Genomic DNA, 15,625 nt, shown 5'->3' with positions numbered 1-15,625 from the left:
TGTAAAGAACTTTACTATCCCTAGAAATTTGCATTGGTAATGATCTTTTTTTTTTCAGATAAATGGCTCACTAGCAGGCCTAGAACTTAATAATGGATGAGAAAATCAGATGCATTTCATGTCCCGATGCCTTATTTTGAATTAAAGCTGCTGCTGTCGATACCATAAATTTAGTTATATAAAGTAAATGTATCTGCTAACTTAGTGAATGTCACAGGCAAAGAGAAATACCAAACACTGGTGACAGATGCTACAATACATATGTAATGCAGGCCCTGCTGTTGCTTTAGTTCCTAGTGCAGGGGAGCTGGAAGAGCAGAGAGCTGCCGTCTGTCCCCGAGACAGAGATGTCTTTCAACTAAATAACTGGAGTATCAGGCTTTTGACAAATGCTTAGCAAGCAACTAATAAAAAAACAGATGTTACCCTTGAATCTCTGTGCACATTTCCATACACTGTTATTACGGTATTGACACCAGTCACAAAACAGGTGTTACATGAAATCGTCTGGGGTGTAAGTTCAACATCTGGCACAGCTTGCTTCATTACTTTTGTAATTGTTTCTTACGCATTTAATTTGCCGCGTAGCCTGGCTGGTCAATGGGAAGTGCTTTTGGTTGGGAGGTGCAGGTTTGCACAAGTAGCATGCGGCCAGCTATTTCATTAACCTTTGGTTTGGTTGCTGGTTTGCCGTGACTGCTGTCAATCTCAGGAGAGTATTCGATTGTATGAAGGATAAATACTACAGGGTAACTTTTAGTAGTTAAAGTTTTAATGCCTCTTTGTAAAAAAAAAAAAGAGATATATACACACACACACGTTTCCTAAGTGGAAGCTGCGGAAGAGAAAAAGGCTACAAAGAATAAGGATTTTGCCTGTTGTAAACTGCAGCGTGTGCTGTTTTGAAGCTGATGCTTTCGGCGAGCCCCTGGGACGTCGGAAGTGAGCGTGGTTCTCTGCTCGCCTCGCACGACGAGTGGCTTAGTCTGAACATCAAGAACTCCTGTTGCTTGAGCTTTGAAAAGAATCCCCAGAGTGACGTTTATCGTGTTGCTCTCTTGTATTTTGAAAGGCCCTCGTTCACGCTTTTGTGAGTGTTTGGATACAGCTGGCCCAGCCTGAGGAAGGTGTATCCAGACCCCCTCACGGAGGGGTGTTTTCCTGGGACAGTTTGGGTTCCCAGCGTGGAGCATGCCCCTGGTGACCGTCCCCCTTGCCTGGCTGGCAGCTCGGGGTGTGGATGGTGCCTCCTTGCTGCTGACACGGGGGTCCACCCTGGCCAGGTCACAGATACGGACACAGGGTGTAGCAGGAGTTGAGAAGAGGGTTGAGCATCGTTATAGAAAATAACCTGCCCTCGGAGAAGAGGGAGTGCCAGGGGTTGGGGCCTCAGGGAGTAAGGTCTGTTAAGGCCTTATTTCGGCTTGAAGAGCAGATCCCTGCCTGTCTGTCTGTCTGTAGGACATCAGCAAGGTCCGGAGCTGCTCAAGCTCTGCCAAGGAGGCTCTGAAGAAGCAGTCCCTGTAAGCAGAGATGTGGAATCCCACCTGCAGTGGTTGTGGCATGTGGAGGCACGGCCGAGCTACTCCTGGCCAGGCTGGCTCAGATACCATTCCCAGCCTGAGGTGCCCTGCCCAGTATTTACGGTGGCTGCTCTGCCATCCCTCGCCTGGGCCTGCTTTGCAGTACGTGGGCACCTCAGTTTCACTGGCTCAGCTGTTGGTTGGGCTGCGCTTGTGAGTTTGTTCATTAAACCGGTTCGGATTTAAGAAAAAAATAAGCTTCCCTTCCTTCTCCCCCTCATTTTAACCTGATCGGTTGGTGGTGTGACGTAGGGTTGTGTTGGCGTAAGTAGGAACAAGTGGGGCGGTGGGAAGACAAAAGGTATAAGAATGTGTAAAGCCTTGTGCTATCAAACCCTTTGTATTTTAGAGCAGCAGGCAGAGGCTGATACAGCCCCTCTGGCATTGCCTCCGAGCTGTGCCTGTGTGGGCTGGGAGGAGGAGGTTTCACAGAAGCGTAGAATCATGGAATGGTTTGGGTGGGAAGGGACCTTTAGAGCCCAACTAGTCCAACCCCCCTGCCGTGAGCAGGGACATCTTCCACTAGATCGAGTTGCTCAGAGCCCCGTCCAACCTGGCCTTGAATGTTTCCAGGGATGGAGCATCTATGACCTCTTCGGGCAGCCTGTGCCAGTGTTTTACCACCCTCATTGTGAAAATGTCTTCCTTTCAGTCTCGGCAGCTCCGTGCCCCGGTGAACCTGCTGGAGGGGTTGTCAGCCATGTGCGGATGCAGTACAGAGCAGATCAGAGTAATTAAAAGCCTTGACACACATTGGCCCCATTACTATTTCTCCGGTTATACAATTGCTAAAAATTTATCTTGCTGACCGTGAGAAGCAGCTGATTCTACTCCAAGTACAGCTCAGACACATTGACTGCAGAGCAGGGGAATCCCGTGGAGGACATGGAGCAGGGAGGAGGATGAGCGGGTTACCTGAAGCAGCTGGTCTGAGCAGCTCTGGAGCTATCTCCAGCAGTAAATGAGGGGAAGGAGCACTTCTGAGCTCTCTCGAGCCGTGCTGGCTTTGGGCTACAGCTGGAGCTCATGACCTGTCTCACCAGCAAGCTGACCTCCCACCCCAGCCAAGGAGAACCTTTACTATTAACTTTAAAGTTGATGGTGTCCATTTCGATCTTCAGCCTCAAAAAAATACTTCTCTCTTTGAATTTTGTCAAGGGATGGAGTTGACCCTGAATAAGATGCCCAAGGCTTGGCTGCTTACCTTGTTCCGCATGGATAACAAATGGTTTACCAGACGGGCTCTGAAGAGTGCCTCTGGTGCTGCCTCCCGCCTGGAGGGGCTGGGGGGTTCCCGGTGGGACGTGGGGCTCTCGGCCACTGAGCTCTGAGGGCCTGGCGTGGAGGGAGCTCAGGTCACGGCGGGGTTGGAGAAGCAGGAGAAGGATCAGGAGGGAGTTAGTTAGACCACCTGTACGTTACGGCCACGTCAGAGTTCCCCATGGCTGAACGCACTGCAAAATCCACCTTTTAACCCAGGAGCTTGAGCGTTCCTTTGGCTGCAGGGACGTTGTTTGGGTCGGCATTTCTGCAGTGCAAAGCCGCGCTAGACTTTGGGTGTACCCGCAAACCTTTCCGGGTCCTGCTGGGCTGAACAGCTTTAAGCCCTGACACAGCTACCTTCCCTTCTGCGTTACACCCTCTTGATGTGTTACAAAAAACTTCTCAAACATCCAGATGTCACGGTCTCCTTTTTTGCTTTGTCTCAATATGTAGACAGGGCACACACTTGCGCTTCTGTTTTTTTTTCCCTTCTCTCCAAAATGAAACACTTCGCTACTGAAACACAAGCATTTAATCTGGCCATTATGCGGTGTAGAATTCTTCTGTATGTATTTTCCATCATATATAATTAGCTTTCGTCTTCAAGAAGCAATTTTAAATATTCATATAGATCTATTACAACGGAGCATCTGTATGATGATATGTTTTCTGCAACTGAAGAATAAAAGGACCACTGGGATGGAACAAAAGGCAACTTCTCAAGTTAATTGTAAGATTTTATTGGTGTTTCACTCCACTGCTCGAGGGTTTCTCCTGCGAATCAATCGCAGAATGCTTAATTTATGTATGAGCCCTGGTTGAAAGGCAGCACAGATTGATTTGCTGACAATGCACAGGGAAAGGTGACCCTAATTTGTGACTTCAGTCTCCAGCACAAGCCTGTTGGGAGAGGGGGGGATGCTGGAAACATGCAAAAATGTAAATGTAATTTTTTGTGTTCGCTTGGAAGATTTTCCATATGTATTCAGTAAAACGTAATTAATCTGGGGTAGGGGTAGCAATTGTTTAGAAGGTATTAATGAGATTTTAAAATCAGCTGAGGTGTTTTTTTTCTGAAATGTTTGTTCCTGAAAGATTTTATAAAGAAGTTCTGGAACTTTTTTGTTGGTCAGTGTTGCATTGTTTGATTAATGCCCTGAAAATACTAGTCTGGTAAGTCCCTCTTCCATGTTTCTGTCTCCTTTGGTGAGCTTGCAGGTAAGAGAGTAAATAATTCAAAATAGAGCCTTGCTGCAGAGGTCTTTATTTATCTCAAATGAGACCAAGAAGGACAGACAATGAATATTTATGCAGCGAGAGACACTTTTGGATATGAAATAGGAATGGAAAACGGCTGTGCCACAGACCTAAAGGTGGACAACATGTCTTTTTCAAATAATCCAATGTTTTTTCTTTCATTTTCAGCATAATAATTTTCTGTGCTTTAGTCTCAACCGAGCCTTCCATGGCTCAATCCTCCGCTTGAGCACTGGGCAGCTCTTAACGCCGGGGCTGGCACGAGCATCCCCCGGGGACCGTGGGCTGGGGCGCGGGTGCGCGGTTACGGCGCCGGTGCTCAGGAGTGGCAGCTGCCCCGGCGAGCTGGGCCACTGCTAGCCCAGAGCTCCCAACCACTTCCCTCCTGCCTGCTGCTCCGGGACGTTGGGAACGGCGGCAGGGACCCGAGCGTGGGCTTCCTGCTGACTCAGCACCGGCATCCTGCCTGCGCTGCCCGTGCCACCGCTGCCCCTCGCACTAACCGTGAGTTCCAGCTCGTCCTCGCGACGGGTTTGCCCAGGGCTTTGCACTTTAAAAGTCGTGACTCAGTATCTGGATGTAATTTCTTCTGTGCTGAGCATCTGTCTCTAAAGTGTCTTTTAGGATTTAGCCTTTGATCTAGAGTTTCTAGCAATTCGGGGGAGAAAAAGGGTTGACAGGGCGAGCTGGGGTTAGCAGTGATAGCCCAGGCAATTCAGAAACCTCCTTCTGCCAAAAATAAGATGAGGCCTTTTCTCCCACACTGTCTTTGTCTAGATTGACTCCTCTTTGTGCACTCCAAAAGCTGGGGTTATTCAAATATTCATCAAAACGCTGATATAATGCTCTCCTGTGCAGGGGCGTGGGGGTCAGGGGAGTGCTGGTTCCTCGGTGTTTATAAGCTTTTCTAGATATATATATATATAAGAAACATATATATATAGTTATATGAAACTATTTCAAAAATTCTGCATTCAGCTATACTTAGAGCAGGTATCGCTTGCCTTCCGTAAGTCGTTTTGCTAATGACTAAGAGCAAGGCATACTTCTTAATTTCGATGCAGGGAGAAACCGCTGCTGCAACTGGGCACGTTAGCAAAAAGGAAATGGTGAAAGTGGTTATAAAAAAAAAGGGAATAAGTCCAAGCTCAGCTGCACGGTAGAAGTATGAAAACAGCAATAAAGTGAAAACAGTTTGGTCTTCCTGTAACAATGTCATACAATGAGATCCACGTTAGAACATTATCTGATGAGCCTGTGGAACTATTGCAGTTTAAATCCTAATTGAGCTCTTCCTTTAGCTCGAGAAATATCCTTTAGCTCGAGAAATGCTTCGAGGGCAGCTTTTGGGCTTTGCATGGAAGCAGTTGGTTGAGAATGGCTCCTGCCCCTGGGGTCACCTGCCGGTGGCTGGCGTGTGGCATGAGCAGGGCCAGCGGGTAAGACGAGGTTATCGGGGTGGTGACGCGGGGGCACGTACGGGTGGGGTGATGGTGGCATTGAGCTCCAAGATTTGCTGTTCTGGTTTCCAGCTTCTGCCTCTTCCGCTCTGGCTGAAGCTGTCATGCAGTGGAATTTGGGCTCAGACCTGGCACTTTAGGTCGAGGTTGTTAGTGCGGCGAGGAGCTCTCTCCCCAGAGCTGCGGTTTGCTCTCGGGGGGGCAGGACTGGGGTATTGCAGTGCAAACATGAGGGAGAGCTTCCCTCCCTGGGTTGGAAAAGAGAAGAATCAACTTCTCGTGAATTTTCTGGTTTCCAAACAGACTTCTGGTTTTGCAGAGTTGATGTCATTCTGCTCCTGTACAGCCGTACCTTCACGAGATGACTGAGTGGCTGGGCTTAAGTGTTTTCATAAAGAAAAATACTGAAACGATTAAATACCAGTAAACTCCTGGAAACTATTGGAAAGGTGTGTAGGGACTGACATGTCCTGTCACATCAGGCTTTTTCCCGTGACAGTGTAACGTGCCTTATGGATTTCAGCAGAACCTGCAGATGCTGTAGTGGGGTTTTGACCCTGTCTCAAAGAGACGATGCTTTCTCAGAAGCATGTTAGGAAAAGGCAGACGTGATGAAGCCGATGCTTTCAGGGCAGCTATTAGCTGGAAAAACTCTACCCTGAAGAGCGCAGGTGTGTGGCCTTCACAGCAGCCTGGCTGTTATTATGTATTGTGTCTATTAATGGCTTGGCTTGCATGGGAAGTATTGTATTAATGGCATTCAAAGCGATCTCGACTAATTAGGGAAACATCGTGGAGCGGGCGGCGTGCAGGTGCTGAGCGGTTGCAAAGGCTGAAGCAGGAGCTGCTGGGAGGAGTTTGCCTCCGTAGGAGAGTTTAGGAAAGGACCTGTCTGCCCCTTCCCATGTCACGACGTGTAAAATACATGAACTGACAAGACCGTGGACTGGTTGTGCCTCTGCATTTTGGGCTGGTGAGGCCTTACCCAGAGCATCGGGACTTCGGGAAGGATCGGAGGCTGAGAGAGTCCAGAAGACAGTAATGTGAATTACCGGGGTTTGGAAGCGGTCTGTTCGGGGAGGCTGAGAGATTTGCTGCTGTTAATGAGTTTACAGAAGAGAAGATTGAAGGGAGATGCCCAGCTTCAAGCATGGGAAGCTCAGATGGGAATAGTTTGTAATCTGTCTCTCCAAGTGGGGGGGAAAGGAACAGAGGGCTGACTCTACATGGGGAAAATAAATCAAAAAAAAAAAAAAAAAAAAAAAAAAAAAGGCGAAGGACTGGAATACAGAGCTGAGGGATGCTGAAGAAGTGGAAATTTGGTTGCACGCTTCAAATTAACAGGTCAGGAACAGGGTGGGTGGAGTTGATCCAGCCTGTGGTGAGGGCATGGCCTTTTGCAAAGGAGGCTCTTTTTGCTCCACAGTATTATTAATACATATGTATGTATAAATGCAACTATTGTTTGTATTTAGTGAATCCTCTTGCAGTTGTGTAAACACCTAAATAAAACATGACTCATTTAATTACACTGAAATCACGGGACTTTACACTTGGCTTTAGATAGGAGTTATTTTAACTCCCTTCTTAATGATTAAAGCTTCAGTTCATGACATAGCAGGTATGAATCTCTTAAAAATATGTTTAATGTAAATTTTCAGGAATATTTAAACACTTCTCTGTACGTCAGGTAAGAAAGCTGTGAAAGAATGTTCTCGGTTCATTTGGCTTTGGAACTACAGCTCCTGGTTATAGCAGTCTGGGCTTGAAAGACAGACATCCATCACGGTACTCACCACATCTGAAACTAATGCTGCATCTACAAACGGTGTTAGTCATTGCATCGTCAGGTGGGGGGCTGTTTTAGAAATTATAATTTGCTTGCTGGCTTCATCCTGATTAATTATATTTAATTTCTTCTGGTTAGTGTGGGCTGGCTTATCCTAGCTTGGTTTAAGTCAATACTGGGCTCCGGGCTAGCTGGTGGAGGTGGACTATGACTGCTGCAGAAATGCACCCGCTGAGACTGTTGTGTCCTGCAAAAGGTGGTCAAACAACTGCAAAAACTGGCAAAAGAATGCTTTAAAAAGGGTTTGAGAGTAAATGTACATCTGTGAGAGAGAGAGAGAATGTATTAATCATCCTGACCTTTTTTATTGCAGCATAGAAATAGAGTTTTGAATTTGAAAATAACTTCAATCTCTCTCTCTCTGAAGTTAGTTTCTTCTCTTTTTTGTGTGCTCTTTTCCTAATTTTGTTGGGGTTTTTTTGTTTGGTTTTTTTTTTTGTTTGTTTGTTTGGGTTTGTTTGTTTGTTTGTTTTTTGTTGTTGTTGTTGGTTTGTTTTTTTGTTTTTTTTTTTTGGTTTTTTTTGTGTGTTATTAAAGCTGTCTATTCCAAGTCTGACCTGTCTAGTTTTAGGTCTGATGTCCCAAAATCTTCACAGCCTTTGTATTGTTTCATTGAGAACCATTCAGCATGGCATGGAAAATAAATAATTTTTTTTTTTTTTTTTTTTTCCAGAACTATGGGGCTGCAGACAAGCCATGTACATAATACATGAGCGGGAAGCGTATACTTTTCCAAAATTAAGGCTGCAGTCAAAGTTCATTAAGTTCCTGGTTTTAAACACACCTGAACCAAGCCTCTTTTTAATACAATTTAGCACATAGTGTATCTTGAGAACTGCTTTGAATCTGATCCAGGTGAGCAGTAGTACCAAGGAACCCAAGCAAGTCGAAGCAGACAGACCGCCGTCACGCTCAACGCCGCTGCCTCCTGGCCCGGGCTGCAGTTGTAGAATCCAACTGAAAAATTCCTCCCCGTTTTTTAATGCGGCAAATGTCACTTTGCAACGGTGGCGCGTCAGCCCCACTGCCGACACTGCCATTTAATCCTTTTCAGAGCAGACTTGCTAACGCAGTGCTTAATCTGCTGGTGACAACCAGTGATTTATATTCACTGGAGATCCCCGCATTGCAAATTGAAATGGATTTGAGCTAGTGTTAGCTGTGGTAGACTGGGGTTTGAGACTTGCTCATGGTACTGAGAAAGACCAGCTGGCAGGGGGTCGGTAGGATTGAAAAAAATGACTAGTGCCAAAGTGGTGATTTTTGTCTGCCTTAAGGTATGTATCTTTAAACAGAAGTTTTTTGAACAGGCAGCCTCTTTTCTCTGGAAATCCTTGGGAAGCTGTACGTAGCCCGTGAGTGCGCGTGCCCTGCGGGCGGCTGGGGGGCACACCCCAGAAACCGCCCCCCCGGCAGGTCAGCAAGCCCCGGCTCGCGGCGCCGCTCCAGCCTGTGTCACACTGCGGACGCTGACCTCTTACCTGAAAGTGAAAGCAAATGTAATAATTAGTCGACGTGAATTAGAGACAAAGTGACTAAGCAAGCAAGGCAGTCTATCAAGCTTGATTATTCTAAATGGGAATTCATTTTATTCAGTTAATTGGTACCTTGCCTCACTCAATCTCTTACGTGTAAGTCATTATTCTAATTTGTATTTTTTGAATCTAATTACTTTCATCTCCTTTAAATGACAACTGTCTCAAGCCCTTTTCTTTTTCTTTCTCTGGATTTTAGGACATCCTAAGTCTCTGAGGCAGAATTACGGGGATTCGAAAAAAAGAAAAGGGAAAGATACCCGATATATTTTTTTTTTTTTTTTTTTTTCTAAAATGAAGCCTGACATCCTGCTGCTCCCCGGGCTTTGATGGGGATGGTGACGGCGAGCCTGGCCTGTCGGTCGGGGTCTGTTGGGACTCGGGGTTACCCGCTGCTGTTTATTCAGTTATCTTAAAGCCATGAGTCTTGAATTTCTCTTCCTGCAAGATCCCACCTTACCCCTGTTCCTTTAGAATGGAAAGGAGCACTTCTTTTTCTAGTTATTCTGTAGGAACATAGTCCAAATGAATCATTAAGTCTCGCAGTCATGCTTTCTTACCTGCCTTACGACGTAACGGTGCAATGAAGTCCTAACCAGATGTGAAATCACGCCAGAGCTATTCCAGATGAATTATAACTTGGCGCTGTGCAGAGGTGGGTTGGCGGGGACACGGTGGGAAGGCCAGAGCTTCAGGGAAGAGAAAGTAGCTGTGGCCAGCCCGAGTGGGGACGAGAGCTGCCCCCCGTGCCAGGGATCCCGGCCGGGTGATGCCAACTCGCCTGCTCCAGGCCGGGCAACCCCCAGCCAGCTGCAGAGCACTGGGGCTTAAGGGTTTTGGGTGGGACCAGCGGTGTTTGGGGCTTGATGGATGAACAGTGGGAAGAGCAAAAGAAGAAGGAGAGAGGGTGCCTTTCCCCCCTGCCCTTTGTTTCTTTTTTTGTTGTTGTTGTTGTTGTTTTGTTTTGTTTTGTTTTTTTAAGCTACCAACCTTTTTGGGTAGGCGCTTGCTCTTGCTGTGCCCGACGTCCCAAGCACCAACGCATTTGTCAACCTACAGCGAGAATGCTTTCATGTCTCTCATTTTTAATTATGATGGTGCTTACCCTTTAGAATATCACTTTTTAGCGCTAAAAATCCGGGGCATGACCTGAGCTGCACGATACTAAAGCCTTGGGGGGGGGGGCGGAAAACCAAAACCCAACAGTCTCTCCACCACCCTCTGTATTAGATGGGATGTTTCGCCGTTTTATTCCTGCTTTAGGAGGATGCAGGGAATGGGTTTCTATTTAACTTGCTCTGAAGTAGCTTGCGCATCAGGCTCCTTGAAGAAGTCACACAGCTGTAGCAATGCCATGCAGCACGACAAAGGTTTTATTTAGCGTATTTTCTTAAAACCCAGGTTTTATTCTTAAACTGTCACGTCAGATGAGGATTCGGTTCTGCAGCGAAAATAGAAATTAAGCATGTGTACTAATCCAGTAATCCCTGAAAATAATGCTGTTTTCTCACGGTTTGGGGAGCTGGCCATCCCCCGTGGCATCTCCTTGGACTGTGTGAAGTGGTGGCAGCGAGCCCGATGTACAGGGGCTTCGCGCACTCCCCTGCTTTCTGAGCTGATGCTTATTGGATTGTATTTAAATTTCAAGAGCTTTGCCTCCCTGGCAGGATTTGAGTTAGCTGTGCAGTTTTACAGTGGTTTTTTTTTGTTTTGTTTGGTTTTTTTGTTTTTTTTTTTTGTCATGGTATCAAGTTCTCTGTTGGACACAGACGTGTTTTTCTATAACAATGCAGACTTTTAAAACTGCGGTTGTAACAGGAGTCTCTGGCACCTTTGTAAGGCTTCAGATAATCAGAAATAGCTAAGAATCCTTCACTACATAAAAATACTAGTCTGTGGAGTTAAAGCTTAAGTGCCTGAGCCATTTACCCACGCATATCCAGGAAATAAAAGCTGAAGGTAGTAGGATATAAGTAGATAAAAATGCATTGTATCCCCATACGGTTATAAAGCAGCTGCTATTCCTTTTTCCAGGCAGGGCAGCAGTTGCCTCACAGCAAAGCTCTGTAATAATGACAGTGTGTGTCTGTACCTGGATCTTATCCTTTCTGATTTTATCAACAAGAGGCTTCCTTTGTAGTACGCGGTTGTCCTTTCTTGTGCAGCACTGCTTTTCTACCTGCCTGTCCTCTCTGGAGTGGAGTTGTTATTATTTTTTATTTTTTTTTTTTTTTTTTTTTTTTTTTAACAGACTGTATCATGACATCGTACCTTCTTCAGGATGGAAAATGCTGCTGTGTCTATGGCGATGGGGTTTTTGGGGTCAAAAAATTATATCATTGCAGTCCTGTATGTGAAGTATATAACTATACAGTAAAGCTTACAGTGTTTGGATGCTATTGCAACTTGCTCACCTCCCCATCTGCCCCAGTCTGAAGAGAAATACTTACTACTTGGTCGTACGTAGCGCATGGCCATGCCAAGCTCAGGCTCTTGCATCAGCCTCCGTGCTGTTGCACCCAAATCTGCTGCAAGTTTTAATCCTTCTTTTTGCAGCAAGCAGAAATGCAAAGAGCTTCGGACAATAATAAGATCCCAGAATTTGCATAATCTTTGTAGACGTGTTTATTTCTGATACAACATGAGGCATTGACTGTATATTCAAGTTCTACTGTAGCACGTTCAAGAGAGCAGACAGAAGATGTCTGGCATGGTTTTGTATCTGTAAAACCCTCCTAAAAGTAATTTTGTGAGAAACGATGTTCCTTACACTTTCCAGTCTCTTGGAAATCTGCCAGCAACTTCAATTATTTTGGGGGTTTTGTTTGGTTTTGTGTTTGGTTTTTTTTTGTTTTGTTTTGGGTTATTTTTTTTTTTTTTTGGTTTGCTTTTTTTTTTTTTTTTCCAAAGAGCTGGATGTGTTTTAACAGTGAGCCAGTGAACTCGACGCTGCTCTGTAAAATCATTCAGCAAAGCAGCTCGCTGTAACTGCCGGAGTCGATGACCCGAAAGGCCAGCGGATTTGAGCAGCCTTTGCTGAGGGTGCAAAGCACTAAAGTCAGTGAAGTGCGGCATTCAGCACCTCATTCCTGGCAACACCAGCCCTTTCCCTATTGATTCCACTGTTATTCTGGCTTTATTCCAGATTTCCAAATCCTCTTCCTTCCTTTCCCCTCCCTTCAGTTTATGTAAACCGCTGCTGCTTGTTTTGAGCTTCCAACACACTATTGCTTTATAATTCTATATTTTAAATTTTGGAAGGTTATATATAATGCTAAATACAGTATAACCTTACTAGGTTTTCATAACATGGGTTGCTTCCAGAATTACACCAAATTCCACTTGGGGGTGTTTATTCTGCTGAACAGAAAAATTCACAGTGACTTGCAGGTTTTTAGAGCAGGTGACTGTCTTTATTTATTTATTTATCTATCTATCTATCTATCTATCTATCTATCTATCTATCTATCTGTCTATTTATTTATTTATTTATTTATTTATTTATTTATTTTTAACTTTAGCTACAGCCTGGCTTTCTTTCCTACAACACTGAAATATTAACTTCTTAATCAACTCTTACAATGGATAGACAAGGCTGAGGAAAATATAGTTAACTCAGCCCAAGTAGCCTAGGTATAAAACTTCATATAGCCGATAGCGATATGGCCCCTTACTATGATGACTGTCATATAAAACTATAAATGGGTTTGATTTTTATCCAGTTACACCTGGTTAAGGCAATTTCTCAAAGTTGGAGTGTTTTGGAGTAAGAGGGTGGATCTCTGGCCGACAAAGCTGGGTCGCAGCCGTCAGACCAGGTCCGCGTGCGGCGGTAACGCCGATACGTTTTGCAATAAGCTGTTACGCGTAATTAGTTGTCTAATCCTAAAAACGGCTGGTTCAGGGTTAGCCTGGCTGTTGACTGAGCCTGTTCGTGTAAGACATCTCGTCTGCTTAAATTCTAAAGAGTAGTAGAAGGAACTGAATGAGTAAATCTGTTGGTAGGAAGCTGGACTGGGAAAAAAAAAAAAAAAAAAAAAAAGACATTTAAGAAAGTAAAGTTTGACGCTGATAATACTTCTTATTGTTATTTCTTCACTCATTATGTTAGAGGGAAGAAATCAGCTAGATCCATTGAGCTTCCAAACTGTAAGAAGGGGAAGAAGAATAAAGAAACGCTATTAAGTTTGTGCTCCCATGTAAAAAAAGCTTTATACGTTATTTTTTTCCTCAGAAAATATATTTTGCTTTTTTATTTTCGTGTTCATTTTCTTCCATACTCCTGTATTTTCAGAACACTTGGCAGAATCTGAAATAGCATCTTAGGGGCGATGGACAGAAAGCATCCTGCCATCCCTTCTGGAAGGGGACCCCTTGGTAAACGGAGCGTGCTTTAAGTGCTTCTGGTGGGCAGAAGGGCTGCTCTGTGCCAAACAGCCTTGAAAAAGAAAACAAATAAGGAACTGTAATATCAGATAAGATTACCTGACACCCGCCCCTTAAAAAGGGTCTGTGTGCTCCCTAAGGCACCTGCGGTTTGAGGTGCCCTCAGCTGAGCCTTCCTGCTGCCGACGTCCCTTTAGAGCACGAGAAAATTCATTTTGGGGGTCTGTTTCTCTTTTTTAAAGAATACCAGGTGTGTGCTGAATCTGAATTTCGTCCTAGGTATAGCGGAGAGGCTGGGAGTAAGGGTCACTTCTGAGTAACACATGTGAGAGTGGCGAAAAGGTGGTCTGAAAGTTGTCGTTACAGAAGTTTTTTATACATTCAAGCTTATCCAGAGATAATTTCTGGTGGATTATCCCATTTCACATTGAAAGAAAGGACTTTCTAATCGTTATTCTAATGACTGCCAAGTTCCTGGATTTTTTTTGTCTGTTGTTAGGCAGCACTATGTAATATCCTGTGCAAATGGTAATATTAAGTATATTCTAGTGAAACCTCGAGGAGCTTTGCTGTGCAGTATTACAATGGTTATAATTTTAGCAATGGATGTAGAGCCACCATCTGGATGTGTTCTGTCATTTGCGAAATACAGAAAGTAACGTTTGTGTGTTATGCCAAAGAAAATATTTTTAAATCAAGCAAGACTAGCTAATGGCTGAGATGGCAGCCTCTTATAATTAATGTGTTCATGAGGGACTGGATAACTGTAGAGCAAATTAACAACAACATTAATTTTTTTCCACATAAACCTCCATTTCGAGGGGCTAGAGTATTTCTACAGCTATTTATTTTCTTGAATTTCCCTATAGTCTTCAAAGCAGCAGCACGTTCTCACCATACCTTTTCTCTAACCTCTGCAGTGGTGATTATTTTCCAGTCTCACAAAACCTGAGGTTCTCTGTGTTTGGAAGTCTTTGGTGAAATTCTTTATAGCTTGTGGACTCATAGCTGTGGCAGACGTGTTCTCCAAGGGAATGTACCTGTGAAGCACCATGTATGGTCTATACATACACATGCCTATAGGAAATCAAAGTGGGATAAGAAAACTATGAAAAGCGCTCATTACGGATACTTTAAACTTTATGGTTGCTACTGGTCTGCTTGGTAGTAAAAGCTTTTCCTTGTTGTTTTGGTCTTCAGGCATCTGCGATGCCAAAATTGTGTGTGGCGGTTCCACACGGTATCGGTCTTGCAAAGTCACTTGGACCCTTGAGACGGGGTCTGGCCACGCCGGGGTTTGGGGCCGCTTTCCCCTCCCTGCAGCCCACGCTGCTCCTACTCGTGCTCTTTGCAGAAGGTATCATAGATGCAATTATGACAGGAACCACCCCAAAAACCCGCGAGTTTTGCATTTATTCTCAAGATTTGCATTCGTTCTCGAGATTCCAGCTGCTGGTCCTCATGAGTTTTCTTCTCAGCTGTGGAAGTGACTTCCAAACTCCCTGCCTCGGTGTCCTCAGCTGCTGTGGTTTACTGATGCAGAGTAGTTTTTCTGGCCTGATTTGAGTCGTTGCCTTTGAATGATGGCTGGGCGTTATCTTCCCGTTCTGGGATTTAAAATGTTCGGAAGGAATTTTTAGTGTGCACAACTGGTATTTTCCTTTTCCTTCTGCATCAAAACTGAAAGTTAAGCGATAAGGCTATGGGAGAGTGTAAAACACGTTTTAAAATTTCCCTCATCTAAAGGGAATACTGCTTTTTCTTTTAGCTTTGTTCTGACGTGAGGAAAAAAACGTAACAGTAATTTGGTGTGAAAATTTATATTTTGCTCTCATTTTCTTTTAGGTCCAGGATGGAACATTCCTGCTCGCTCCTGCTGCTCTGTGTTAGTTTTCTGTTTGCGCAAGCTTTACCACCCAATGGAACTGAATTGCCAAAACCAACAACAACAACAAGTAAGGACATCACTTAATTTGCGGGGATGAGTGCAGGTGTAGAAAGGGACTTCAGGTGAGGTCTCCCTGGTGACGTAGTCCTGGATAATTTTCCAGGACTTTGACCCCACTAAGGTGCTTCTAATCGTGCCAGATGACCTCTGTATTTGATCTGCGTATGACTGGTGCTGTACACTTTACTTTCTCTTTCCCATGTATGGGAAATGCACAGGATAGTTTGGGGAGAGGTGAAGAAGCTCGGGATGTCTCCTCCAGCCTGGGCTGGAAGCTCTCCACAGGAGCTGTCACTGTGGATCCTCCAACGTGATGGGAGCTGGACACAAATAATATGAAATAA

General features: G+C 44.8%; 1 protein-coding gene across 5 annotated transcripts in view; it reads left to right on the top strand.

The window, feature by feature from the left end:
* Nucleotides 1-15,625, top strand: part of PTPRE (protein tyrosine phosphatase receptor type E) — a 110,029-nt gene that overhangs the window by 53,546 nt on the left and 40,858 nt on the right. For all 5 annotated transcript variants that reach the window (XM_042786137.1, XM_042786095.1, XM_042785991.1 and 2 more), the window contains exon 2: nt 15,179-15,288. In XM_042786137.1, the coding sequence (XP_042642071.1) occupies nt 15,186-15,288 (103 nt within the window). In that variant the 5' untranslated portion in view covers nt 15,179-15,185. The remainder of the gene's footprint in view (nt 1-15,178; nt 15,289-15,625) is intronic.

The sequence above is a fragment of the Tyto alba genome, unplaced genomic scaffold (genome assembly GCF_018691265.1).
Source record: "Tyto alba isolate M040663 unplaced genomic scaffold, T.alba_DEE_v4.0 Super-Scaffold_1, whole genome shotgun sequence".
Classification (NCBI taxonomy): domain Eukaryota; kingdom Metazoa; phylum Chordata; class Aves; order Strigiformes; family Tytonidae; genus Tyto; species Tyto alba.
The sequence above is the reverse complement of the archived record's forward strand: the minus strand, read 5'-3'. Positions and strand labels throughout refer to the sequence as shown.